This window comes from Momordica charantia (assembly GCF_013281855.1).
Source record: "Momordica charantia cultivar OHB3-1 chromosome 5 unlocalized genomic scaffold, Mcharantia_2.0 BLBB01000005.1, whole genome shotgun sequence".
NCBI lineage: Eukaryota > Viridiplantae > Streptophyta > Magnoliopsida > Cucurbitales > Cucurbitaceae > Momordica > Momordica charantia.
Genome location: NW_028275163.1, coordinates 190416 through 217437, shown reverse-complemented (window position 1 = coordinate 217437; position 27022 = coordinate 190416). Strand labels below are relative to the sequence as shown.

General features: G+C 36.3%; 2 protein-coding genes across 15 annotated transcripts; one reads left to right on the top strand and one right to left on the bottom strand.

Annotated features, from left to right (window-relative positions):
• The first annotated feature begins 225 nt into the window (after window positions 1–225).
• Window positions 226–4813, top strand: LOC111014097 (Polynucleotidyl transferase, ribonuclease H-like superfamily protein). 4 transcript variants are annotated; one of them, XR_002601794.2, is made up of 7 exons: window positions 228–641; window positions 1127–1186; window positions 1301–1413; window positions 1488–1556; window positions 3652–3703; window positions 3815–4181; window positions 4262–4813. XR_002601794.2 is itself a non-coding variant. In XM_022288732.2 (6 exons), exons 1-5 carry the CDS (start codon window positions 348–350, stop codon window positions 3713–3715), a joined length of 600 nt encoding a protein of 199 aa, XP_022144424.1. In that variant the 5' UTR covers window positions 226–347; the 3' UTR covers window positions 3716–3763; window positions 3846–4813. The 4 variants fall into 4 exon arrangements, 3 of the variants coding, with proteins under 3 accessions (XP_022144424.1, XP_022144417.1, XP_022144406.1); XM_022288732.2 differs by having other exon boundaries at window positions 226–641; window positions 3652–3763; window positions 3846–4813; XM_022288714.2 differs by having other exon boundaries at window positions 3815–4813.
• Window positions 4767–24749, bottom strand: MEE44 (Nucleotidyltransferase family protein). 11 transcript variants are annotated; one of them, XM_088124386.1, is made up of 22 exons: window positions 23771–24749; window positions 21189–21725; window positions 20985–21113; window positions 18971–20896; window positions 18771–18884; window positions 18472–18654; window positions 18326–18388; window positions 13962–14033; window positions 13604–13864; window positions 11071–11190; window positions 10753–10812; window positions 10465–10505; window positions 10231–10308; window positions 10011–10095; window positions 9214–9371; window positions 8818–8866; window positions 8470–8527; window positions 6991–7114; window positions 6215–6318; window positions 5856–5954; window positions 5671–5748; window positions 4767–5508 (listed from the first exon to the last, which is right to left on the bottom strand). In XM_088124386.1, the coding sequence occupies exons 1-15, from the start codon at window positions 24590–24592 to the stop codon at window positions 9246–9248; spliced, it is 4617 nt and encodes a 1538-aa protein (XP_087980512.1). In that variant the 5' UTR covers window positions 24593–24749; the 3' UTR covers window positions 4767–5508; window positions 5671–5748; window positions 5856–5954; window positions 6215–6318; window positions 6991–7114; window positions 8470–8527; window positions 8818–8866; window positions 9214–9245. The 11 variants fall into 11 exon arrangements, with proteins under 11 accessions (XP_087980512.1, XP_087980513.1, XP_022144377.1 ...); XM_088124387.1 differs by lacking the exon at window positions 8470–8527; XM_022288685.2 differs by lacking the exon at window positions 8818–8866.
• Window positions 24750–27022: the final 2273 nt, after the last annotated feature.

The following is a 27022-nucleotide window of genomic DNA, read 5'->3' as shown; positions in this document are numbered from 1 at the left end:
TCGACTCGAACTGAGAACTCCTCGAAGGATGAGAAAGAGTGACCTGCAAAACAGAAAACACTAGGATGCTAAAGTCAATAGCTGGTCAAACTAAACTTGAGAGAGAATTTAGTATTCGTGAACCTTGAAATGAAGCGGAATAGTTCTATTTATAGGCGAAGTCCCTGGCAGTATTCCCGACAAGGTCTCAAAGGCTCTTTAAGATTGTCATGAAACACAATGTGCTGTCATGGAGTGTGTCGGGGCCTGGGCTGTGATTGGCGAGACAGCGGCAGCGGGACCTGTGTTGTGTTATCCGCTTCTCTCTGTGGACCGTGGAGCGCCGAGCGCCGAGCGCCCGCCTACAAATGTTTTCGCAACATTTTCAACCGTTTCCGCCGCAAAGCCTTATTCCGAGCAACCAGAAACTTCAGTCTTCGACCATTCTGTGGCTCCCACGATGCTCTACCTTTGCTCAGCCAATCCTAGAATGCAATTGCGTCTCAGAAACAAGGGCGATTTCCTCCATTGAACTTCCGCCTAATGCCCTTCGCCGCAAGCTCGACCCTCACTGGAGAGGAGGTTTCAGTCTAGGGGTAGACCTCGGAACCTCCCGCACTGGCCTTGCTCTTAGTAAAGGCTTCTCCACTCGTCCTCTTACCGTAATTTATCTGCTAATTTCACTATTTAATTTCCTTAAGCTCGCTTTTATTTTGTATGTCCTCACTATTTGTTGTAGAATTCGATGTCCCCAACGTTTTTGTAGTTGGTTGCTTTTCGATTTTCCGGTATCAAGGAGGAAATTCTTTCTAATAATTATAGTGGTGTTCAATGCGTTATTATGGGATATGATCGTGGAAGTCTGCTGCCATCAGAACATACGTAATGTATTTAACAAGTAAACTGTGATATGAGGTTGATGATCGATTGTTCTTACTGAATTCCGTTTCTTCTGGGACACAAGTTCTTATTAAGTTGCAAATGCAGGCTGTTATCATTTCCGTTTTATACAGTCCACCTTCGCTCTTCTTTCTAAGCTTGTTTTATGTTATACCTAAATATTGAAGTTATGAATGATTCCCAGAATTTAACTCCGTGTTGTGTGTTATCAAATATTGCGGCCTCATGATTTCTTTAGCTGGCTTAGGTCTTGGAGTTGCGAGGACATAAGCTTGAGGTTAAGCTTATTGAGATTGCTGAACAGGAAGTATATATCCCTCCCTCTCTCATGATCCTTATACTTTCCTAATTAAGTGTTATCAACATGTTGGAACATTATTTCTTCTCTTTAGTTACATGTTAATTGATGAAAAAACTGTAGGAGGCTGATGAATTTATTATTGGACTTCCTAAATCAAGCGATGGAAAAGAGACACCGCAGTCAAATAAAATTCGTAGTATTGCTGGAAGGGTAGCAGCTCGAGCAGCTGAAAGGTGAAATACACTGAATGGGTGTACTTTATTTCCCTTATGTTTGCTTTGCTGTTCTGATACAGTTTTTAGTTTAGAGGTTGGAGAGTTTACTTGCACGATGAACATGGGACAACATCTGAAGCGGAAAACCATATGATTTGCAAGTATTGTTGTCCTCAAAACTCACTTATGTTGTCTTTTGTTTAATATTGTTAGCGTGGATTCCATTCTGCAAAACATATTGCATCATCTTTTGGTAGTATTATTTGCCTGGGTTCTGTATCGTGTAAAATTTATTGCATCACCTTCCGTTAGTGTTGTTAGTGTGGATTCTGTATCCTGTAAATAGTAGGTGGAGTAATTGCAACCGACTATTTCCGGAGGATGTTTGGGATGGTGGCATTGTCAGGTGGGCTTTTATGTTTAGAAAGAATTTGTTGGACTAGATGAATGGTTTGACCTCTGCCTCATTCTTGATAATTTTTCATCGTTTTAACCTTTCTCAAGGTAGATGAATGGTTTAACCTCTGTCTCATTCTTGATAATTTTTCATCGTTTTAACCTTTCTCTAGGTAGATGAATGGTTTAACCTCTGCCTCATTCTTGATAATTTTTCATCGTTTTAACCTTTCTCTAGGTAGATGAATAGTTTAACCTCTGCCTCATTCTTGATAATTTTTCATCGTTTTAACCACATCAACCTAGAGAAATTTTCATGTAAAAAGACGAACGGCCACATCTTCATGGATTGTCGTTTCTTGGAAGTTTGTGAACTCCCCCCACTTCCAATCTACTTGGCCTTTACTTTATTCCTTTAGAGGGAAGTCATTTTCTGAAACCGAAGAGAGAGCTTATTTGGTGTTGTGGCATCTTCGCTATTTTTGGGGAAAGTATCATTGAAATCAAATTAGACTTCCTTATGCATTTTCCACTTTTTATGACTACCTATTTTCTATTATCTACGCCACTAGGATAGCCTTTTTGTTTGAAACCACTTTGCTTTGGGGGCACTGCCGTCTGTATATATTTCATTTTGATCAATGAAATTTGGTGGTTCTTTTTTTTTAACCGTCTGCTTTTGGAGGAGTTAGGGAACTGTGCTTCAATGGAAGAGTGACCTATAATATTAGCATAAGGAGTGGTGAACTGTGGCTTGAGTTTAGGAGTGATCAAGATAATCCCTCAATTACTTTATTTTATGAGAAATCAAACTTTCATTGAGAAATATGAAAGGAAAAATAAGAGCATACAAAAAATAAAATAAAATAAAATAGACCCTCAAAAGGAATCCAAACTAACAAACAGACTCCAATCTGAAATCTCTTCCATCATAAGATTCCAACTTACGTAGAGTGAGTGGGCCACTAGAGACTAGTGCCAAAAAAGCCATTTACTCAAGGAAAGGAGATTTCATATGGATGGTAGGAAGACAATAAGAGGGTCCGGGTACAAAGTTGTACCAACCAACTCTGACACCAAGGTTTGAGGTTACCATCTCTGTTGACAAGATTTAACGAACTTCAAAAGAAAAGATAAGCTGGTAAACATTTGTTTCCTCTCTGATAGTTTCACCGTACAATTGTCTCCATGGAAAGCAATTGAGAACGTCTATTGATTTTATGCCTGCGACATAGTAAGAAGACACTCAATGCTAGAACAACCAAAAAGAAACCAAATTGTGACAGAGGGGGAGAAAAGCAAGTAAGATCAAATGATGAGGACGATGGAGAACCTAGTCAATTACTCTAATTTTGATTCTCATGTAAACTTCTTTGTGAAACATGGAGAATTTTGACTTGTTTCTTTTAAGGTTGTTGCATGGATGGTTACACATTTTTGTCTCTAGTAGTCACTGATGTTCTCAGTGTTCTTTTGCTTTGTGGTATTTAATGGAAGAATAGAATTGAAAATAGTTTGTGATTAAAATGGGCCTGAAGCACTGCAGCTGTCCTTAGATTTTTCTTTATGCAAATTTAGTTTGGTTGCATTGATGCTTTGTTCCATCCAGAAAATTAAAATTTTATTATCCCACCAGTTTGGAAAAGACTACTGATTATCTTTTAGATACTATTTCGTTTGTGGCTTTCTCTTAAGATAAATTATGTGTACCTTGTCGCTTCAACAACTATGGTTAAAATGTTCTTTCATCAATTAGAACTTTTTATAATCTTTTCTGGCTCGGGGTTAGCTTTCCTCCCCTCTTTTGTAATTCCATATCATCTATCACATTGGTTTTTGTACTTTTCATGTTTTCCCCAGGGGGCTCAATAAATCTACTCGACAGAAGAAAATCGATGCCTATGCTGCCATGGTAAAGTGCTGATTCTCATATTTATGATCATTGGATGATGACTGCAGCAATGAATGTCAGGTACATATCTTTCCGCTCATAATTTTCACTAGTTTTACTTTATTGATGCAGATGGTACTAGAGAGGTATTATTTCATGTCAGGCCAGGGAACCGAACTTGTAGTACCTAAGAGTCTAGTCTTACAAGAAAAACTTATCGAGGGACCACCTACAGACCCTGACTTTAAGGATTGAGAATGTACTTTGAGGAAAGAAAAGAATCAACTGGGAAGAGGCCCTCTGTCAAAGTTGGGGAGCTCCTGATGGCTTTCCATCGAGGAAACAAGATTGCTATTTAACCAAGGGATTTCTTTCTGTTCAATGAGGAGAGCCACTACCCATGAAGAAGGGAGCGCACTTTGGGGAGGGGCTTACTTCCTCAAAGATGGTCAGAAATTTGGGTTAAAAAGATATGTTTCTCATGATGGTCGAACTGAAGGTAGTGGTGGTTGAGATGGCACATATTGACATTATATCTTTGCGATATCCTTATTATCTGAATCTCCCTATTTTTAGCAGATATTGAATTCACCAAGGTTTCGGTTAGCTAAGGATGATATTTGTTAATTGCTAAGTCCTCCCTATACCATAGGCATATTTGCACTACGCTCGTCCTTTCAGAAAAGTTGATATTGAAATAGCAGAAATGATGGATCTGCAGAATTTTGGATGTAGAATTTTGGCAACTGGTCCGGATGGCTATGCTATGGCTTTCTTCGGAGAAATTTATTTTGCTAAGGGCGTTTGTAAGGTCAAGACGGGATTATCGACTCTCCCAAGATTAGCCAGCCAGATAAATAAATACCGACTTTCTTCCAAGAAAATATTCAACTCTCTTTGTATATTCAAGCTAGGAACTCCCAAATGGCACACCACTTTTCATTTGGAAAACTGCAATGCTTAATCCCCGCTGAGTCGATTTTGTCAATTTGGGTTTGTAGTAAAAATTCAACTTTTTATTGAAGTGGCATTTTGGCCTCATTGATTTCTGCCAAATTGAAGTAATTATCACATGGATCAATCATAGAATAATAGCAGCAGCATTGTTAACTGCTGGGCTACCTTATAGTACTTCTCTACTTTTATTAGAAGGCAATATATAATCTAAAGCTCTCATCAAAAATACAAGCGGAATCCGTTTAATATCCAATTAATTTTCTTCACCATTCCCCTACTCAAGAAGTTGTATAAATCTAAATGCCTTCGTATAATCGCCTTCCACGTATGATGACACTGGGGAAATATACAATACGTGAGTTTCTTTCAAGAGATGTAAGAGCGATGTGTCATTTTTCTTGCTCGGTGGCGGCCGACCAACATCAACCACCATGGACACTTCTTTGCCCTCTGTTGATTCAAATTTGGACAGTCGAGGGCGGCCAACCGCCCACTTCTTTTTTTTATCTTCCAAAGGCTGTGGTTTACTCGGAACCTGATCTGAGTCCCCATACGCTCAGAAAGGAGGTGGGTAAACAAAGCTGGCTGTAATCCATCTACGGAAATAGTTTCTTCTCTGCATCCTCCAAATTTCGTTTGTGCAACTACCTTCTTGCAGCAACCAGGAGAGCACAGGAAGGCGTTACATCTCAGTAATTTAGTATTTGGTTTCAAGAGAGAAGATTTTTGAGTTTAGATGTACAGAGAGCAGGTGAACCTAGAGAAAGATGGTGAATATGGGGCTTCTCCACCTGATTGCTGATTACAGGTGCACTTGAAAAGCTCGTATGATACATAGAGCTTGCTGCAATCGGTCCGCCCAAGCAGTACTGCAAATTTATGAAAACTTCAGATTGCTGCAGTACAAAGTACAACTGAAATGAATAATCTTAAACGATCCCAGATGGAGATAAATTTGAAAAATGGAAAACAGAAGGCACGTCATACACCGTTTTGCATTTTGACAAGTACACAAGGATGAGTTTCCATACCCTTGGGGCTTCCCATTATCTGCTCGCTGAGGTGACAGCCACGATCGAAGGAAGGATTTCACAGTTGATGACCACTAACTGAATGGCATAGGAACAATTACCATGAAAAATAAATTTTTTAAATAAAAATCTGAAAAAACGATAGACAAGTACCCAATCTTGAAGAAAGAGAATTTAGTACATACCACTATTGCCATGGACATAGACTTAACGCGAGCAAGTGGACAAACCCCCACCACTTCACGGGTCCTACCTAAGTAACCAGATTTGACCCTGTGATGAACCTGCAAGCAAAAGTTCTTCATGATCGCTTTTCAAATTCCTTTCTTTTTCAGTTAAACAAAAATTGCATACAGCAGGGTTCTTGCATTCTCTCATTTAGTAAGTATAAATTGGACAGGCACCTTTCAAGTTTGATCTAAACCAGCTCGTACTAAAGAATTAGTAGTAGAGACCAAACAATGACCAACAGTAACTGAACATTATAGAAGAAATGAAGAGTGTGCACTCAATCTTGGAGAAAAACACAGAATCTAGCACATACCCTATTGTCAGCAGCGCTTCCACCAAGTTGACAAATAGACAACCCCATCATTACATAGGTCCTAACTGAATAACAGAAAACGATCCCCTCCGATGCACATTATCCTACAATTCACGAGTACTTCTATTATTATCGTCCAAGATAGCATTTTTATTTCAGAAAATTAAAAATTAAATAAAGAGGACTAATATTCTCTAACTTCACAGTAACGAAGTGATTTACCGTCCAAGATAGCGATTTTTCAGAAAATTAAAATTTGCATAAATATGAATATAATCGTCTCCAGTTACACGGTAAAGAAGTAATTTAGCGTCAAAGATATCATCTTTCTTTCAGAAAATTAAAAATTGCATAAAAAGGACTATAATCTTCTACAATTACACAGTAAAGGAACTCGACCAGCATCTTGCAAATTTGACCAAATGAACCCGTACCATTTAGATCTGTCTGGATATTCCAAAATTTGGTGCAAGATATAGAGCAAAGCAGCAGAAATAACAAACCAAAATCTCTGACTGACTTAAATTTCAACATCCTCACCATAAAAATTAAATATTAAACAAAAAGAAACACAATTTTATCAGATGGGGATGTCCTGAAGGGATTACAAAAAGGAACATAACAAAATTAGAATAACGAAACAATATATTGACACTGTAACTTCAACTCTTTACTGCAGAGCTAGGCAGCCAGCTTAAAACAACAGTGAAGTACCAATTAACACGAAACATGCTTGTTGTCAAAAGAGGTTAATAAGTTAACATAATCTAACTTACAGAGTTTAAACTATGATGGCCGTATATGGGTAGAGCACATTCTTAAGATAGTCTTAACGTGTGGATAAGGCAAATGAGAACCCATCCTTGAAGCACATCTTCTGCAATCAAGTCCCAACATCCACTGAAAACAGATGCAAACTGTTAATGTATGTACTATAGGTCACAGGATAACTTTTCAGAAAAATGGTACGTTTTACAGCTATAATTTGAATATTAAACTACAATACACTAATAAAACAGCACAAACTAAAAGCAAAGGAATTCTACACCGACTGGCCTGGCTGATAGGAAAAAGCTATGGTTTAAACTTTTCTTTTTTTTTCCTATATAAGAAACAGATTAGAACAAAGAAGGACAACCTACGGGCAAGGGGATGAGAAAGCCACGTTCCCAAAAGATCTAGTGAGGTGAGGTTATAGCTTTCCAATCTTGATCAATCATTGCTATTAATTAAAAATAATTTTCTATGATTGAAGCACCACGTAGAAGTAGTAATTTGTACACTATTACAAAAAAACATCAAAAGGGTGAGTTATATTGTTAAAGACTCGCTGATTTCTTTCCTTCCATAAGTACCAAAAGAGAGTTCTAGCAGCACAATTCAAAAAACGTTTGCCTTTCCTTCCATATACCACCTCTGAAGCACTTCAAGAAGCCAATCATTAACAAGTGTAGGCAGGCAGGAGGAAAAACCCAATTCTCTCGTCAAAAATGACCAGCTCATGGAAGCAAAATGGCAATGTTAGTAGATGTGATCAATATTCTCTGCATTCATAAGACAAACAGTCTCTCGAGCCAATCACCTCTTGTATCCGCTATCCGGTAATAGTCTCCACTCCTGTGTGGGGTTCCTTCTAAAAACAAAGCCAAAGTCCTGTTGTATGTGTGGTGAAAGCTCTTTTGAAAGATTTGGTTTCAGTGGAACCGAAAGATCTTTGATGACAATAGCAAGGACACGGAAGATATATGGAAAGAAATTAAGACTCCTTCCCCTCTTCTCTATCTTTGTATTTTTTTTATTGTTTCCAAATTGAGGTAATTTTTTGTAAACTATGCTCCTTCTAGTTCTTTGACCCCTCTGTCCTTTTCACATCTCCAATGAAAAGTGGTTTTCTTTGTCCTATACTCCTATAAAACAAACCTAATCATTCACACAATTCCCCATATTATCAATATATACTCTCATGGTCTCACACCGATTCCAGCTACCTATCAATTTCTCAATCCAAGTCAATAGAGTACCAACAAGAAAGGCTAGTCATCCTGAAGTAGATCTTTCATCCTCAGTAGACCCAACCAATTGACACTAATTGAGAAAATCCACGTAATCTTGGTTCAGCTAAAACGTTAACAAACTAATTACACTTACTCCAGCTTTAGTAGATAACTTTTTCCTATTAGCAATTTTAAATCACCGCTAAACTAAGCCCATAAACTTAAGTTTGATAGGTTATTATTTTTAACATTCCTCCTTACTTGTAAGCTTGGAAATTAGCCAAGTACAAGACTGGAAAGTGCCCTCCTTTTGTTATCCCTGCAGATTTCCAGCACGTTGAAATCAATACTAATTGGGGACGAAATGACACTAAAGGATTCAAACACATCACTTTCTACTCTAATACCAAGTCAATTTTGAGAGGCAAAATATACTTTTGTCTTATTCATAAAAATAGAAACGTGCCTCCTACCTCCTTATGTTGAGGAGAAACAAGTTACAAAATAAAGAAACTATCACAATAATCTAATAATTATTATTGAAATAAATATTTACAGAAACATATATATATTAAAATCATAAACCAATTATAGTATGACTATTCTTACATCCAATTGGAGAACTTTTTTGTAACTTCATTGGATAAGTTTATTGCCCCTACAAGCATCAAGGTGCAACTTTGAGTTCAAAGACTTCTTAGACATTTTACCATGACAGTTGTAGAAAGAGGTATAGCACCTTCAAACCCGGTCTTTACACCAACAAGCAATCACATTGATCTTATAATTCTTTGTATTCATTCCTTTGAACGATAAACAAAAAATGCAATGGAGGAAGCAATGCACTTATCTACTGGTGGTGTTAGTTTTAAATAAAATACTTGAATACACATCATCACTTCAAAAGCATTGACCTTGGTAACAACCAATTAGACCTTCTATAGACTTCGTAGAGTTCCATTTTATAATAATAATAGTAACATAAAGTGAGTAACTTAAATTTACCTCCATGTATAAAAAGATCGTATAGTAAGCCCTTATGATATATCAATGCTAGGGATTATTTTCTGAAGCACCCTATTAGTTGCATCTGAACATGTGTCACCATTATCACTAAGGCATATGAGCTCACTCTCCAAAATAGAATAAGCTTCTGAAAAGGCCTACAAGACAGAAATTTTGAATAATTAGAGAATTATAGAGGAGAGAGAATACAATCTTGGAAAAAAGTTCTGATAGGAACAATCATTGAAAAACACAGTTGTGGGAAATAAAATAGCAAATAAAATTTTGTACAGACAGTCATGAATCTGATTCAGATTTTAAGACCAATACCATATCATAACCGCATTAAAGATGTCAGGAATAGTGTCTGAATGAGCTTCCTGTGGTCAGATGAGCTACCGTGTGATCTTAGTCTATGTGTCATACATTATCTTTCAAATCTATAGACGAGTTAATCTTAAGACACAAGCATTTTCCTTCTACCAAATCAAGGACAACTAATCAAGTTGATGTGTAAAAATAAAAAAATAAAATATATATATCACGAGCAGTAGGTAATTTTGCAAATTACACTCAGCAACTCACATTCCAGGCAATATTATTTTATATTTTTATTCAAAAAAATAAATTCACTCGACCACTCACTCAACAATTTAATATTTTATCTTTCCTGACAAGCAAGATTGCATTGTCAAAGTGGTCTTTCTAACTTACTTTAGTTGCACAAAGTACTTCCCATGCACATCATAATTCAGAAGTTCACAAAGTAAATAATGCTACACAAACAGAGGTCTCACCTTGATACATTGATGTATACGGAAACAATTTCGCCCCACATTATTCGTGGGGAAAAGAGGATCGTCAATATGTAAGGGATCAATGCTACATAACAAATGGAACATGATTAACAATTATAACTAACCCATAAATGGTAAAAAAAGGCATCATCATAGACACAATAAAGAACTACCGTCAAAATAACCGTGTGTGATAATCAATTTGGACTAAACATATTACCTATATCCCCTTTCCCTCTTTATATAGACTCCACTGCCTTGTATAGAAATACGCATTTGACGAGGATCAAACACATTCCTGGATTGAAAGCAAATGATTCTACATTAGCATAAACAAATTAAAGTTGCAATCTCACAAAAGGAACTGAACTTCACTTCTCTTTTCCCCTTTACACTGGGGAAATGGAAAATGATATTAGTTTTTGACAAATAATATAAAGGAAATCTGGCTTACCCAAAGAAGTAAAGGAAGTCCATTAAGAGGCTTCCAAAGTTCTGCAGGAACATTGAGTTCAGAAAAGTTTAAACTCAATATCACAAATATATATAACCAGGGAGAGAAAGCAACAACAACAATAATAATAAAAATTAAAACAGACCTCAAAATTTTATAATATATAGTACGTTTAATTTGTCACATCATGAAGATTGATTATCTCAGAGACCATTCATATAGATTTACAGTGCAGTGCAGTTAGTCCACTTTTCAAATTGACCCTTACAAAGAGAGAACTGAAATTACCTGGTTGATCGGACGCCCAAGATGATGTTCATGTTGAAGAAAGCGTATAATCAATAATACCTGAAAATTAGTTATGGAGAGAAATTCAGAAACCTCATTACAAAAAAGCTGCTAATACGCAACTAAAATACCCTGTTTCTAATCAAGTAATAATAACATAATAAGAGACATTTCTCCCCTTATTTTCTTGTAATCATTTCCACTTGAATGAAATCAGATCTTTAAAAAATTCATTTGCACTGAATCACTGAACATGTTAAAAACTCACAGCAACATTTCATTTTGATTATGCTACGGTAAGAGGTTGGGACAACTCACCAAACAGTAAGAACTTAAGCCACCAGAATAGGATTGATCAAGGCTACGATCTGCCAGAAACTTTTTCAGCACCAAAGCCAAAGGTATAGTCGCTGGAAATTGTTCAGTCAGCTCCTTAACCTGCAATTGAAATTACATAGAATCAAATATAAATTATGAGATAATATTTTGTATACAAACAGCAATCTTGTGAAACTTTAGTGAGAAATAATGTTATTAAAAAGCAGATCATACAGAATGTTCATGAGAACGAGATTCAGTATGTATGCAGTAGGGCAGTCAAATTCTGAAGAGACTCTTGAATAATGGAAACCCCTTCACTTAATTTTCTATTACTAATTCCAGATTGGCAACGTGGAGCAGCAGTGGAATGCAATGGGACATTGGTCTTTTCACTTCCAGAGGAATTTATCAGGTCAATAAATGGCGGAACAGCTCTGTCCTTTGTCCAATTATGGTAGAGATTATGGATCTGAGATAATTCTGGCTCTTTCTCTTGCAAGACCTTTCCAAAGTTTAATCCAGAGTGAAGCCACTCTCCCCAGAGACTTCACTTTAAAGCCTTCTGGAAGGACTATTACCTAAACAAAATTGAGTTCTTTTTGTATGTGCTAAAAAATGGCCTGAATACTAATGAGAGGATTAGATCAAGACATCCTAATTGTTCTCCCAACTGAAGCAGTGTAATCTTTGCACTTTGTATGGTGAAAATGCTAACCATTTATTCCCAAAGTGCCCTTTCAGATTGCAAATTTCGTAGAAGCTTTTCTCAGACCTTCAGCATTAAACTTGTTCTTTCTACTTTGGTGCAATGAGACCTTCATATCCTCTAGGGCAAATCTCACTTCAAAGGAAAAGCTAAGGTTATTTAACAATATTATAAGAGCTGCCTAACAATATTATAAGAGATGCCTTTGGTACGGGTGGGTAAAAAGAAAACAGAAGAATATTTCAGAAGGAACCAAAGGGGTGAGGAAAGTTTCGGATTTCATTCTCCATGGAGCTTCTTTAAAGAGTTCTTCCTCCAAAACTTCTGTGAGGTATTGGTTTCATTATCATCAAACAAATTCTTGGTTTTGATCTAAAAAGAATCGTACATTATTTTTTAGTGAAAGAATCGTACATTATTAGAACCTGATAAAAGCATAATCGTACATTATTAGAACCTGATAAAAGCATAGATTTCGGTTGTACCTTCTCAGTTTTCTCTAAGTCAATATATACAATAGCATCCCATTTACTTTCTTATCCAGGTGACCTTCTCTAGTATGGCTGATTACTTTCTTTTCCTTTTAACTTGATCAAAAAGGGTGCTTTTGAGTACTTCAAGAAGTTTCCACCTTAAGATGGAAAATAATGTTTCCCTAAAGTTCCTGGAGGATTGTGTATGGTGTGGCCTTCCATACTAAATAGCCCAGGAGGCTCCCATTGAGAAGAATCTGGCATAATGATGTTAACAGCAAGCATGGTGAATTACCCTCTGCGGAAGGAAGGCGTGAAAAGTTGGAAAGAGTTTGGCAAAAGAATTCCCCAAGGAAATTTAGAAAGGAAAAAGGCCCAAAAAATGTTCGAAAGTTTTTTTTTTGGGACAGCTTGATTGCATGGACAACATTTCAGCTAGGAATTCAAGTGAGATGCCTCACATTGGCTTTGAGTCCCTCGTGGTGTTGTTCTCTTCCATCATTGTTATTTTAGTATGATGTTATGGTGCTCTCTACTACAACCTTTTCAAAACTTCCATGGGTTTCCAATAACATTTAAAAGATAATTTGTTTCAACTGCCATGTGGTCACCCAATCAAGAGGAAATCAAAGACACATAACTAAAATGCAATCTTCGAGCATTTGGTTGGAAAGAAATATCATAAATTTCAATACAGAGGAAAACCAGTAGAGAAATGTGCTTAAGTTAGCTAAATTTCATGTATCTTTTTGGATCCCTAAAGATAATGAGTGTAGAAACTATACTCCCCAATTTGTAGTTAATTCAAATTTGGTATGGATTTTTGTAAAAGCTCCATTGGGCAGTGTATCCATGTATGCAATACTTTGTTGTTTGGACATTACTTTGCAACTTTTAGCTCTTCACTTATAAATGCAAAGATTGTTTCTCTGGGGAAAAAAATAATAAATAAATAAATAAACAGAATTGAGAGAAGACAATGAATTGAGATAGAAAATTAGTTCAAGGCAAGAAGAGGGATGGAGGACAAAAGCATCCAGAGCCAAATACTCGTCATCCAAGCTAAAGCTGATAGTTTGTTTGAGTTTAGGATAAAAAACGGTTGTTCCAACTTCCCCTAGAGATAAACTTCTAAAGGTTTTACAGTTATGATACTAGGCTAAGTTTCATCCTCTATCTTTGAAAAGTTTAGGCCACAAACTTTCCACTCCATTGATTTGCAGTATGGATATCAAGTTCTTTGTTTTCTCTTGTTTTAGAGCAATAACTTTAAATGGAGTGTTAAAAAATTCACAAACAATGATGATAAAATTCAGAAAGTTAAGTATGCTATGTTACAAATTTGGATTACCAGCTCAGAAGTTTGGAGTCCTGTATGTGATGGAGTCTTGAAACTTATGTCAATGCGAACTGACTTAGTGCTCATTGAGGAATCATACACCTCCAAACATTTTGGCAATGCAGAATCTTCTAAACCTGTCATATCATTTAGAATGTTTACATCTTGTTCCCCAGTTATTGCAGACGACTCCTCCTTGGGTGATTGCATATTTGAAGTGGACGAAGTAATGAGATCATGGGGAACTTCAACAACAAGCATGATAATAGGTATCTGACCCAAAAAGAAACTGATTAGCAGATGTATTGCAAAATAAATATCCATTATTAACAGCACCGTATTAAAGAGTCCAGATATAGGAGGCACTTACAGCAGTATTTTCCACTGTCTTTAAAGAATCACTTTTTACCCACTCTTGATTGGAAAGATATCTGGCTGCATGCTGGAAGGCCAAAATATTTATTAAATTTTTACACTTTCAAAAAAAAAAATCATAACATCAGCCAAGCAAATTGAAAGGGAAAAAAAAAAGGACTTATTCTGGATTTAGTAAATTCATATGACACAGCCAACTATTGTTAAGTTGGCGAATTGTTAAATCCATCAGACCTTAACGTTCATCAAATGGCTATATGATAAAAGACTTATTCTAACGTTAAAAGAAAAGAAGCTCCCTTTTTTTCTCATTCAATAAATTCATTGCCTATAGAAGTTGGCTTTCTAGCAAGCAAAGAGGAAAGATGAAATCACACGACACAGCAAAGATGCTAATCACAAGAAACTAAACCTAGAGGCATTGATGGTAAGACCTCAATGTTCATAAAAATGCTAGTAAAATCAATGGAGCCAGAGATCAAGTAGATAAATTTTTATTATCATTGCAAATGAGATGGAAGGATATTAACACTCTTCTACCAGAGTCCCCAACGGCTCCAAAGTGAGCTAAGGAGCCAACTGTTTCCTTCGGACTGTTTGTGCTTCATATCCTGTATTATATTTTAGAAAATTCATCGAATAAAAGAATAAAAACATCCTTCATTTGAGAATGCAGATAACTTGGGTGAAACATAGAGTAGAGGATATCTGGTACTTATAAATAAATATGTGCCCCTGGGAAAGAGGGATTAATTTTAACTTCCTTTAGCATCATATTTCCTCGAACAGTCCTATCTAAAAAGCAGGATATTTTCTTCCATAGTCAGAAATGCAAACAAAGATGGCTTCTTGAGGGTGACGAAAACTCAGGCTTCTTCCACCAAATTTTAGCATTAAAGAAAAGACAGGGCACTATCTCTGAAATTCTCTCTTCTCATGGAAGCCTAGAGGTAAAAGTCAAAGCAGCCTGAGGACTTCTACCAGGGTATCCTCATCTCCTTTTCTATTTATTTTGGTGATGGATTGTCTTAGTCGTCTTCTCAATCATGGTTTCAAAACGAGACATCATCGAGCTATCACTCCAAGGATGATTCCGTTCACATTAACCATCTCCAATTTGCAGACGACACACTGCTCTTCTCCTCCATTGAGCCAAATCATATCAGAAATTTAGCTAAAGCTTTTTAGATCTTTGAGGAAGCATCAGGCCCGAATAAACTACAAAAAATCAGAGATCTTGGGAATAAATATTGAGCTCTTCTGGATGCTGCTGCCATTTTTTCCTGCCCCATTGGCACTTGACCTTCCCTTGCATGGCCGGTACAATTCCTTGTCTTTTTGGCAACATATTATTGAGAAAGTGGAGAGTAAATTATACAAATGGGCCAATCACCACATATCAAAGGGAGGTAGGATCACACTGATCCAAGCTGTTCTCTCCAATTTAGCTACATACTACCTCTCCCTCTTTGAAATTCCTAAAAAGGAGCAGCCCACTTACTTGAGAGAAACTTTAGAAACTTCCTTTGGGAAGGCCCTAAAATGGCTGGAAATCTTCACCTTGTCGACTGTGGAAAAGTACAACTCCTTATAGACCAAGGTGGTTTGGGATAGGCAATATCCTGGATCAGAAGCAAGCAATGCTCTCAAAGTGGTCTCGAGGTACTTAACAGAAAAACCCAGCCTTTGGAAAAGCATGATCGGGGCGAAATATAGGAAATTTCTAAATGAGCCTTGGCCTAATCAATCGTCCAGAAATATATAAAGGCCTCTACCCCAGGCATCTCTAAATTCATCAGCAACATAAAGGATAGAGTCCTTTGTAAAATTGGCAATCGCAGCTTGGCTAGTTTCTGGCATGGCAGATGGGCTTCCAACTCCTCCTTGGCTGAGGATTTTCCCCAGCTTTACTCAATCTCAACGAGAAAAGATGCTCGTGTTACGATCTGGGGAATCAAAACAGCGTCATGGTTTACTCCAAAAGAAGTGCAGCAACTGGTTGATTTCCCCCTCAGTGTGTAATCTTTGCATTAAAACTAGTGAAAATATCGACCACATGTTCACTCACTGTCAGTTTGCGGCCAGAGGCTGGTATTTTCTTTTGAATCTCTTCGGAATGGCGACTTGTTTTCCAAAACGAGTAGATGACTGCCTTTCGGAAGTTCTTCATGGTTGGAAGCTCCCTAAAAAGGCAAAATTCATATGGAAGTGCGCCTCTAGAGCACTTATGTGGCACCTTTGGTTAGAAAGGAATTCTCGAGTTTTTGAGGATAGAACCACTCCTTTTTATATTTTTTGTAGGAATGTACAGCACATTTCTTCTTGGTGGTGTATCAATTACAGTAATTCTTTCATAACTACCACCTTTCCTTGTTCATGAATAGTTGGAAAGAGTTTGTTTAGTTTTTTTGGGTGGGGTTGCCTCTGCCCCAGCCCTTTGGTTGTACCCTTCTGTTTTTTGTTATATGAAAGGTGTGGAAAGTTTCTTATCAAAAAAACAAAACACCGTCACAGGATCACCTTTTCTGTAGACCGCTCAAAGAGGAGGAATTAGAAGAATGGATTGATCTAGAGCATAGAATCTCGATTATACACCTCACTCACATGGAAGACAAATGGATTTGGCCCAGGGATCCCACAAAAACCTACATGGTAAAATCTCTCCTCAAACACATTACTGCGGTATATCCCAGAAAAGTTAAGTTCTGTTGTTGGGAACTTAGTCACAAAGTCATAAACACACCGGACAGATTATAGAGAAGACTCCCCATGCTTGCCTTATCACCAAATGGTTGTATAATGTGCTATAAGGAAGCGGAATCACAAGACCATCTCTTTGCCACCTGTGAATATGCCAACAGATTTTGGAGGTTTATCATCGAAGCTTTTAGTCGCCAAATCCCTCTCCATGCGAATATAAACATCTACAAGCAACCTTGGGGGGACACACATACAAAAGGGACGATTATGTGGTCTCTCTTCATCAGAGCTTTATTGTGGAGCTTATGGAGAGAAAGGAACAACAAATCCCAGCCTTACAACATTTTTTGTAATGGGGTTTTGCTTCTGGCTCTTGGCTGGTGTAAAAGTTACTTGTCTTTTTTCTCTAGCTACAGCTTAAATGACCTTATGAGAAATTGGAGGCCCTTATGTAGCTTTCGGATTCTCCTTATTTTGTATATTTAATCTTATCAATGAAATATGTGTTTCCCGTAAAAACTAAAAAATAAATAAAAATAAAAAAATTATTTAATTTTTTTTTTTAAAAAAAAACCCTCAAAATGAGAGTTTTCAAAGACGATGAGAAATCCTTTGATCATCTATGGGATGATGATGTGTTTCTTTTGTCCTTTTGGACTCTCAAATTGAGAGAGTTTTGTAACTACCCTCTAAATATGCTTTTTAACCGGTTGGAGATCTCTCTTGTAACTCATTGGTTCTTCATTCTCTCCATTTCTAACTTTTAAAAATCTCAAAATGAGAAGTGAAAAGAAAGATTCATTCTTTCTTACTGTTCTCTTTTGATTTTTTAGGCATCATTGGCATATATTTCATGCAATACAGAGATTTTGTTTAGTACTTATTTTGAATGCACAAATAAACATGACATTTTTCATCACTTTATTATCTATTAGATCATTAATCAAGTTTGTTAATCATGGTGCTTCAACATGTTTTAGATAGATGTAAAAACCTTCTTTTTGTTCATTTGATAAGAAATATAGATAACAACCTTCTTTTTGTTCATTTGATAAGAAATATGGATGATAAAGAAGAATCAAATTAACAAGAGGCAGGAAGAGTAAGAGTCAATCATGTTAAATTATATTTTACAGTTATTTTCTTTTTATTTTCCTGTTACATTTAGGCTCTAATAGTTAGGATTTCCTTGTTCTAATAGATAAGGGTTTCTTATTCTAATAGGCAAGAGTTTCTTTTCTTTTTTTCTTCTTCCCTATAATTACTATTTAATCTACCTTGTATCAATTCTTTGAGAGTAAGTAAAAATTATTTTTCTTATCAATTAACAAATCTCAACCTCGTGGGAGAGAAAAACCAAAAAAACTTCTTCAACTTATATAAATAAACAAAGGAAAGTTGGACGGCTCTGGCCTCTGGGGTATTAGAAACTGCAATGCAACAAGAGGAATTGAAAACCATCCTATTGACACTACTAATTTCTATGAACAATTAAGATCGGATTTACTTTTACTATAAGCAAAAATATAATTCTTTTTTTTTTCAATGGTAAAATAATACATCCCTCTACAAGGCACAATCAGCGATACCTGGAGTGAGCAAAAATAACGATAAAATTGCAATCTCATATTCAATTCCTTGAGATAAGAATAAACATACCTGAAGGCAGGTTTCTTTGATACCATTACGCCCCTCTAAGATCCCAGCTTCTTTAATAGGTTCCTAAAAGATAATGGCAGCGAGACTTGATAAAAGCACTAAGCAGGGAAAACGCGTGATGGATCCAATTAAAGTAATTAACTTACCAGGTTCCTTACTGGGGGAAGACAAACCACAAGATCCACATCACTTGTTGGAAGGGACAAACCAGTCGCATTTGAACCAAAAATGTTTGTCCTGGACCTGGGCCATAAGACTTGAAGGGACCTTGTTACCCGTTTAACAGCCCAAGTAATGTAAGGCTTCTTAGCCATATTTTCTGCAGCAACCTTTTTATGCCATCATTTGACATATATCAAATGCATAGCATTGCTCAGTGACAACATCATTTACATAAAATCCAACTACGAACAAAAAAAAAACTAGCAACAATGAGAGCTCTTACATGTTTGCAGAAAGAGTCAATCTCATCATGTAAGCGGCTATGCATCAAAGAAAGAGATTCCATTTTTACAGAACAGCTCCTTGCAGGTGGAAAGAGAGGAAATGCAACATCTGGCTGCAAAAGAAAACTAATCATAAGTAAATTGCAGACCCAGTACATACTACATAGTTCAAATGTTTGGATGGTGGCCGCATACTAACATGTTCCTGATCGAGAGCTATCTGGGACACTGCTATTAATGATAAAGGTTGAACCGTTGAACAATTAGAATTGGTTTTATTTCTCCAATTCGGCCATACAACTTCAGCACCATCAATACGTAAGCATGCTTCTTCCAAATTAGTTCCATCAGGATACCAACCCTTTACACCCCAATGCCTAGGACTTGAGCTACCAGATCTAACAGTTGGAAACCCCCTGTGTTTCCTGGAGTCACTTGCAGGAGAAGGTGGAGGTGGTATTGGTGCCCGTGGAACACAAAGAACTACTGGAGATGGTGGACGCTTTACTCGAGATTGCTCTCTCCTAGTAGGAGGGATACATGGGCTTTTGTGATCATAGCCATGGCAGAACTCAGATCTTGATCTTTCCCTTGACATATTTGGAATAACAATAGGCCGCAGCATAGGAAATGGATGCGAGTCACCTGTCTTTCCCTCAACATCACTAGGCAAATTTGCCAAAGATCTAGGAGCTTCCTCCTCTGTCGCTGTGTCTTTCAAAGTTGGTGAAGAATGAAGCATGTTGTTGGGTATATCAGTTCCTTGCACCACATAACCAAGAGCCTGCTTTCCGGAACTCAGTGGATCAAAAGGAGAACAGAATGAAGTAGCAGTTGGAGAAGTCAACCCATTACTATAAGAAGAAGAGAAAGCAACCATATCATCAACTGTTCTGTTCATGTCAGCTTCCCGCCAAGCCCATGAGCTATCATCAGAACTAAGCGAAGGAGGTCGAGAGAACCCCGTCCCATGGTGATCAGAAGGATTCCAGTACATAACACCACCACCAAAATACTGATTATAGTCTATCCCAGAAACTGCATGCATTTCCAGTTCTTCTTCTGATATCCAGTTTCCATCACACTCATCTGCTAGGTCCTGATTATTTGATAAATCAGGAAAATCGGTGAGCTTAGCAGAGTACTTCTCATCTTCGGTACTAATTTGATTGCTGTTAGTAGGAAGCACCTGTCGAAAGGTAGACTGTCTCCTAGACAGAAACCCAGTATCGTGGTTTGATGTCATTGTTGAAGCCAAGCCAGAAGCACTTCTTAAGACTGGGGGCCAATCTAGACTCATTAACAGTGGTCGAGTCAGAATTGGATTACAACCTCCTTTAATGGTAGAATTTCTTGATTGATGCATTGTAGGTGTGAAAGACCGTCGGAAATGGTTGTGCCAATTGTGCCCAACATCCAAATGTAGTCTATCAGTAGCAGGTGGGAGATGCGAATTGAATGATGGGAAATACAAAGAAGCTACACCATGCCATTCATAGGGAGAATGTTCCAAAGAATTTGAGGTCCTACTATTACAAGAATCACCACGAAATTGATCTTGAGATAAGCATGATTTCTCCTTTACATCAAAAGTTCTCGGAAGTTTATCCAACAAAGATGATTTATCTCCTAATTCACAAGTTCGAACAGAGCCCTTCACATTGGCATTGCTTTTGACAATATTCTTTAGCTCCAACGAAGGCAAATGAGAAGGTACTGCACCGCAATCCATAAAAGTCGTAGAAGCTTCCGATCTAGATGATAAGCTTTGATTTTCAACTATTCCTTCTGGGGATTGAGACTCTTCCGAACCAACATATTTTGTTAACCCAGAAATTTCTTGTACTTCAATATTTTGCTGGCTGTCATAGTCTCTGTTAGGCTCGTTAGATGAAATTAGAGGACTTGAGTTTATTGTTGAACTATCATTTGTGATATTCGAGATGGAAGGTCTTCTGAATATCTTCTCCAACTCTCCTGCCTGATCCTGAGAACTAACAGATGGCCCTTCAGAATTTCTTATTTCAACTAGCCTGTTGTTCCCACCAGAGTTTTTACTCTTGTGTTTTTTCTTCTTCCTTGTAGTACCTTGATCTTTCCCAACACTCATTATATGGTTATGTACCTGCTGACAGGCCACTGGTTACAATGCATTCCAGCCATTACTAAGAAATGCAATCCAAATAAAATAAATAATAAATAAATAAATCAACCAAATCAACCGTTTTAGATACGTCTGCTGGCATTTCTCTACAAATCTCATTTCCCTTGGACATAATAGATATTGTTGTGGATTCCATCATATCTTCCCTCCCTTTATGAGCACACTCCTTGTCAACTTCCTGAGGCAACATCTAATAATTAAATTCATATCATGTCCATAATAAAACATTTTAGAGTCTTCAAACTAAATTTACCTTGATAAATTTATCACAAGACGAATCATCTACACATGGTCTCAATACATGATTCTGTGATTTCCGGCTCTTTCCCTTTTTTCTTCGACTGGAAGCACCTAGATTCTCTCTCGATTTACTAGGCAAGGACTTAATATTCCCCTCTCCTAAAAGTTCAAGTTTTGTGCAATCAAGTGAAATAAACATAAGAAACTCCCGCAATTTTCTTAATATACAATCAGGGATGGCACAAATAGAACCCAAAGTGCTATAAAATAGATTACTCCTATAGTATTCATCATGAAGACACGATGATACCATCATAACAATATCTTGAAGCACAAGCAATTTTCTAAATAAGTTGGTTAAGGAATAAGGTTTTCCAGAAAGCGAAGCTGGAATTATGTTGAAGTCAATATGCAGGTCCGCTTGGGATGTTAGCATGGACCTTGGTGGAGATGTAGTACAATTGTACCTAAATGGTCTATTCCATTCCGCACTAAAAAGCCCCATCTCATGCTCCGCAAGTCCACTTGTCCACTTCAAGATATCGTGTATCTGAAAACAAAAATGACTGGAAGTTAGGTTGAAATATAATGAAAGGTCTCAAACTGCTGCACACATACCAAACAAATAAAAGTGAGTCAAATTTTCCAGGAAAGAATAATGATTTACGCTGTTAGGGGAATTGCTGCGTTCATCTTAATTAGCAAGTTTATTGATATAAATTAGATTAAGTTTTGTACTTTGTCAGCCAACTTAGTTAATTGGTTACAGAGTATTGTAATTAATTCCCAACGTCCCAAAACCTAGAAGGCTAGACTAGCAACATAATTTTACGTTGATGGTGAAATAACATTTCTTCCATGAAATGATGTTGATGGTGAAATTTTACGTTGCCACAGGAAAACCTTTAATCAAATTATAATTTTGCATCAGAGATAATATCCTACTAAGAACCAACAATCAAAATGCAAAAAGGGATCAGGGTTCCTTCTAGTTTTTTATTTTCATTATTAGCGACGAAACGGGAAAATGTCGCCTTAGCGACGCTTTCCTTCTTCTTTTTTTGGACAAGAAACCTTTTACAGACAAAAGAGGAAAAACACCCTACAGACAGGAAATGAGACGACCCCTCCCAAAACAAAGACTACTTTGAGAGGTTGTAATTACAAAAAAATTCTTGTGTCTAAAAGCCCCACCAAGAAGAAGAGAGTTGTACGCTATTACAAAAAAATGTCAAAAGAAGAAGATTTATCCTAAAAACTCTCAAGTTTCTATTGGTCCAAATGTTCCAAATAAGGGCTCTAGCCATGCAATTCCATAGGACCTTAGCCTTGCCTTTTAAAAACCAACCTTGCAAAATCTCATTCCAGAGGATTCCTTCTAGTTTCACATTTAATAATGAAAGTTAGGTTTCTTATCAAAATATAAAGAGGTGTTGCTGTGCTTCAGGGGAAGACGACCTAAAGGCCCACCCTCAGGACTAAACAATCACAACTTTCCAATCATTTGCTATCGTATGTAAATTGAATTGTAATTACAAAAGAATTCCTTGTGAATAGTGGCCCACAAGAAGCAATATGCTATAAATTCAAACAAAAAGAATCCTCTAGGGACTTTTTATCTCCAAAAAGTCTACCGTTCCTTGAAAGCAAGGCTCTAACGACACAATTCCACAAGGCAAACACTTTGCCTTTTGAGAAAAGCTCCACCAAAGCCCTCCAAAATAAATTCATCGATTTTCCTACGAAGGCAGAGAGAAATACCAAGTTCTGCTGACACATAAGCCCAAGCCTTAGAAACTACAAAAAAGACTCCCAATTGGCATAAATCTGAAAAAAGTCATAATTACAAATTTACAGAACTCTTTGCTAAGGGAGCACCAAGAAGAAGCATGGTATTTAATATTATACCAAAAACATCTGTAGGCGTGTTCTCCCCTTGAAAAATCCTCCTGTTTCTTTCATCCCACGGCATTCAATATAGAGCCACCATCACGTTGTACTCAACACATGCTTAATCAAGTTAATGTTCTTTGAGCAACATCTAAGAATCCAACACAAGCTACTTGAACGGCTCTATAGCGGTCCTAATTCCACTTATTAAGTGGAAGATTCCCGACTTTAATCCTTCCCCGAAGAAGGAATGTAGGTAATCTTCCATGAATATTTTGGTTTCATATTTCAAGCTTGAGGTGGCAATTCTCTACGGTAACCCATAGTTTCTGAATCCACATATTAACTCCTCAGGAATTAACTACAAAATTCTTTAAAAGAAGATAAATAAATAACCCCATAACTCAAAGTGCCAGAATCATGTCCTAAGATAAATATTTTGGTCTCTTATAAAACAATACCCTACGAAGAGAATTAGAAAAGAAAACCACAATTTTACTCGGACAATCCAAATATTTTCGACCTGATTGTTTCGAGTATGAACTAAATCATATATAAAATAGATGGAAACCGAACATTCATCAAAATGAAGGAAGTATAGAGACGAAAGGATTAGGCAACACCATGAATATTTTAAAATAACTTGTAACGACTTCGACTAAATAATCATGCAAATGTACAGCATGTCAATGTTCCCAGCATTACCAAATTTTTTGCGGATTTTCCCATAATTGCGGTCAAAATTTTCTCTCTTGTCGAATCATCCAATTTATCCCACCAGTCCACACATCCCTTCTTCCTCCAAAACACGTTTGTCGCCATGCCGATTGCGCTAGCCTTCTCTTTGTACTTCACCGATCTTTTTTTTCCATGATTCAAGTTCATCCATGACAATCTCAAAGTCACCTCCAACTTATTTGCCAGAAACGCCTCGACACTGTAATACCCTTTCGCTTTTAACCAATTTAATTCGGCCCAGTCAGATGCCAGGTCACCCCCTTCACCTCTCAAAAACCCCCCATTTGAAACTACATCCATTGTCTCGACAAATTTATCCACATTAGCGACGAATTCCTCACTTACAGTTATAGAATCCATGTTGTTTAACGAGCAAGCACATTCCTCGAGTTTATCGCCTTCCCTGGAACCGAATAATCGAGTGGACTCAAAAATTGTCCTCTCGGACTCGCTGGACTCGGAGACACGAGACAAGAGTCCGCGGGACTTCTTAAAGCAGAAGCTAGGTAGGTGCGGAGGGTCGGAAGAGGGGATGTCCGGAAGGACGATGAAGAAACCGTGTCCTCGGCTACGAACTTCTGCCACCATCTGGATGAGGATTTGGACGAATTTGAAATCAACGATCGTGAGATGAGCTTGGCGTTGGGGGACGGAAAGAGATGAGAACCATTTAAGGATCGAGGACCTAGGATTGGGATTGGGATTGGGATCGGGGTTGAAGGAAAGGGATGTAGAGTGGTAGAGGGAGATATGGGAGGTGAGGGAGTCAATAAGCTGGTTCTGAGACATGATGGAGTTACCGGCGGTGACTGGATGCGATCAAATCATTCGGTCTTCCTTTCCTTTCTTTTCTTTTCTTTGTCTGTTCTGTTTCGGTGGTTTCTCGGTGTGCAGAGACGAACAGAAGACGAGAGAGTGACGGAGGTCAGAGGTGAGAATTAAGAAATAGCGGGCATATTTTCGCGGGTTGTGGGGTCTAAAATTTGTTTTCGCCGTCCGCAATCGCATGTTGTCCATTTCTAATTGGAATTTACCGAAAAAGGATGGTAAAGTAAATGTAATGTAAAACTCCCCACCTTTCAAGATGCGTCTTTTCATTCTCGTAATTGTCGGTTCAATAACGACCCTTTGGTATGCAATTCACTGAGTCAAGTGAATTTCTCCCTATCGTATTTGTTTTTTTTTTCCTTTTACTTATTTTTAGATTTTTAGATGATACAATATTTTATTTGATAAATAAATATATTACGTATTATAATCTCGTATCACTTTTATTCGGATTAAAAAATATAATATATTGTATTATTAATTATATAATGTTGTAACTTCTACAATATTTATAACATATATTTTAATAGATTAATTAATATCGTTTTAGATTTAACTAAATTAATATTTATTTATGGTTAACGCTACAAAATATATATATATATATATATATATATATATTACCTTTCAAACTTGCTATAAAAAACATATATGAAAGCATATGATACAACTATATTTTGTATTTAATCTATTGATTTCATATTTATAATACCAATTGTCATTGAAATAAATGCATGTTGTCTACTACATCATTACCATACTATATAACATATGTCTTGGGTTTTGGTATATATATATACTAATTCATTTATTTACTTGTTGGTATTCTAGATAGTTATAATTTTATTATTATTATTATTATTATTATTTTACCAGAGAAAAAAAGAACCAACTTTTAACATAAATGGTTATCCAAATATTTGACCTAATTTTCCGTCCATTTACCCAATTCTATTGAACCAATAAACCATCAAAGATGGTTGAATGTTACAATTTTGTTTAGTTTTGGTTGAATTGTGTTTAATTAAGTGTATGCAATCACTGAGTATTCAAATGTTGATTATGTACAACATTTAAAATAGTGAATTGCATGAGTTTGATTATAGGTATTAAATAAATATTTTGATAAGTAGATTCGTAGCAATTAACAATTTTAGATCTGGTAAGGAACTACATACTAAGTAACAATTCTCAATTTGATGGGTAGACCTACGAGATAGGATACGACGATTTAAATTTTGACTTCGAGATAACGAGTGTATGTCATTAATCCCGAACAAACTTAAGATGTAAGTTATTATCAACATTGTTTTTTTGTATATAAAACGATACTCATTATACATCATTTACCATTAAGTTATGAATGTGTGGATAACTTGCATACACTATTAATCTACTCGTTATATTTTACAATGAATGCATTTAGCGTATGTATATTAAAAAAAACATATATTTAAAATATGAATATTCGTTTCTAAATATATTATTTAAAAAGTGCGATGAACAGTAATACTAAGGAACAAAAATAGATTTTTATTCATTCAATGAAAACAATTAATAATATTATTTATTTTATCGTTGAAGTTTGACAAATTAAAACATTGTATATGACTAGAGAATTATAAATTAGATCACGACCTCTGCATACATGTGGCACTAAAAAGGTTATTTATTTCATCGCAATGACAATTAAATATGACAAATATAATCAAACATTAACACAATAAATTAATTGGATTAAATTATAAATGTGGTTGCCATATTTTATATTTATTCAATACCTAAAATTTTGCCGATCTATTTCTGATAAACAAAAATGAATAACTCCGTTACATATATTATACTAAACTACAAAATTTGTTACAGTAAGAAAAGACAAATACCATCAAAGAGAAAAATAGAAGATAAAATTCCTTAGGTTGACAACTATACCCATCCAGTCCTTCCCTCGTTCCCTGTTTTGTTGTTTCTCCATTTTATAAATGGTGTTTTTATTAGGATGTTATAAATTTCCTCAGCAACAATACTGAATTAACATCTTGTTTAGGAAAATTAAATGTATAATTTGTGCTCGTTCTTTAAAACATCATATTTACAACTGTACTTGTGTTAGAAAAAACTTTAAAATTCACGAAAAAAGGTTAATTTTAAGAATGTTTTTTTTATGTATTTATCTCAAATATTATATATATGTGCTGGTTAGCAAATTAATTTTCAAAGTTTAACTTTTAATTACAACTTAAAAAACAGTTAAAAGTTGATAAATTGTTTGTTCGGAAAGAAAGTAGGAAAGACTATAAAAATGAAAATTTAAAAGTTAACGTATTTTTATAAGGTTTTAAAGGTAGTAGAGGTGAAAATTGAAGATTGAAGTGCTTCTAGGATTACGAA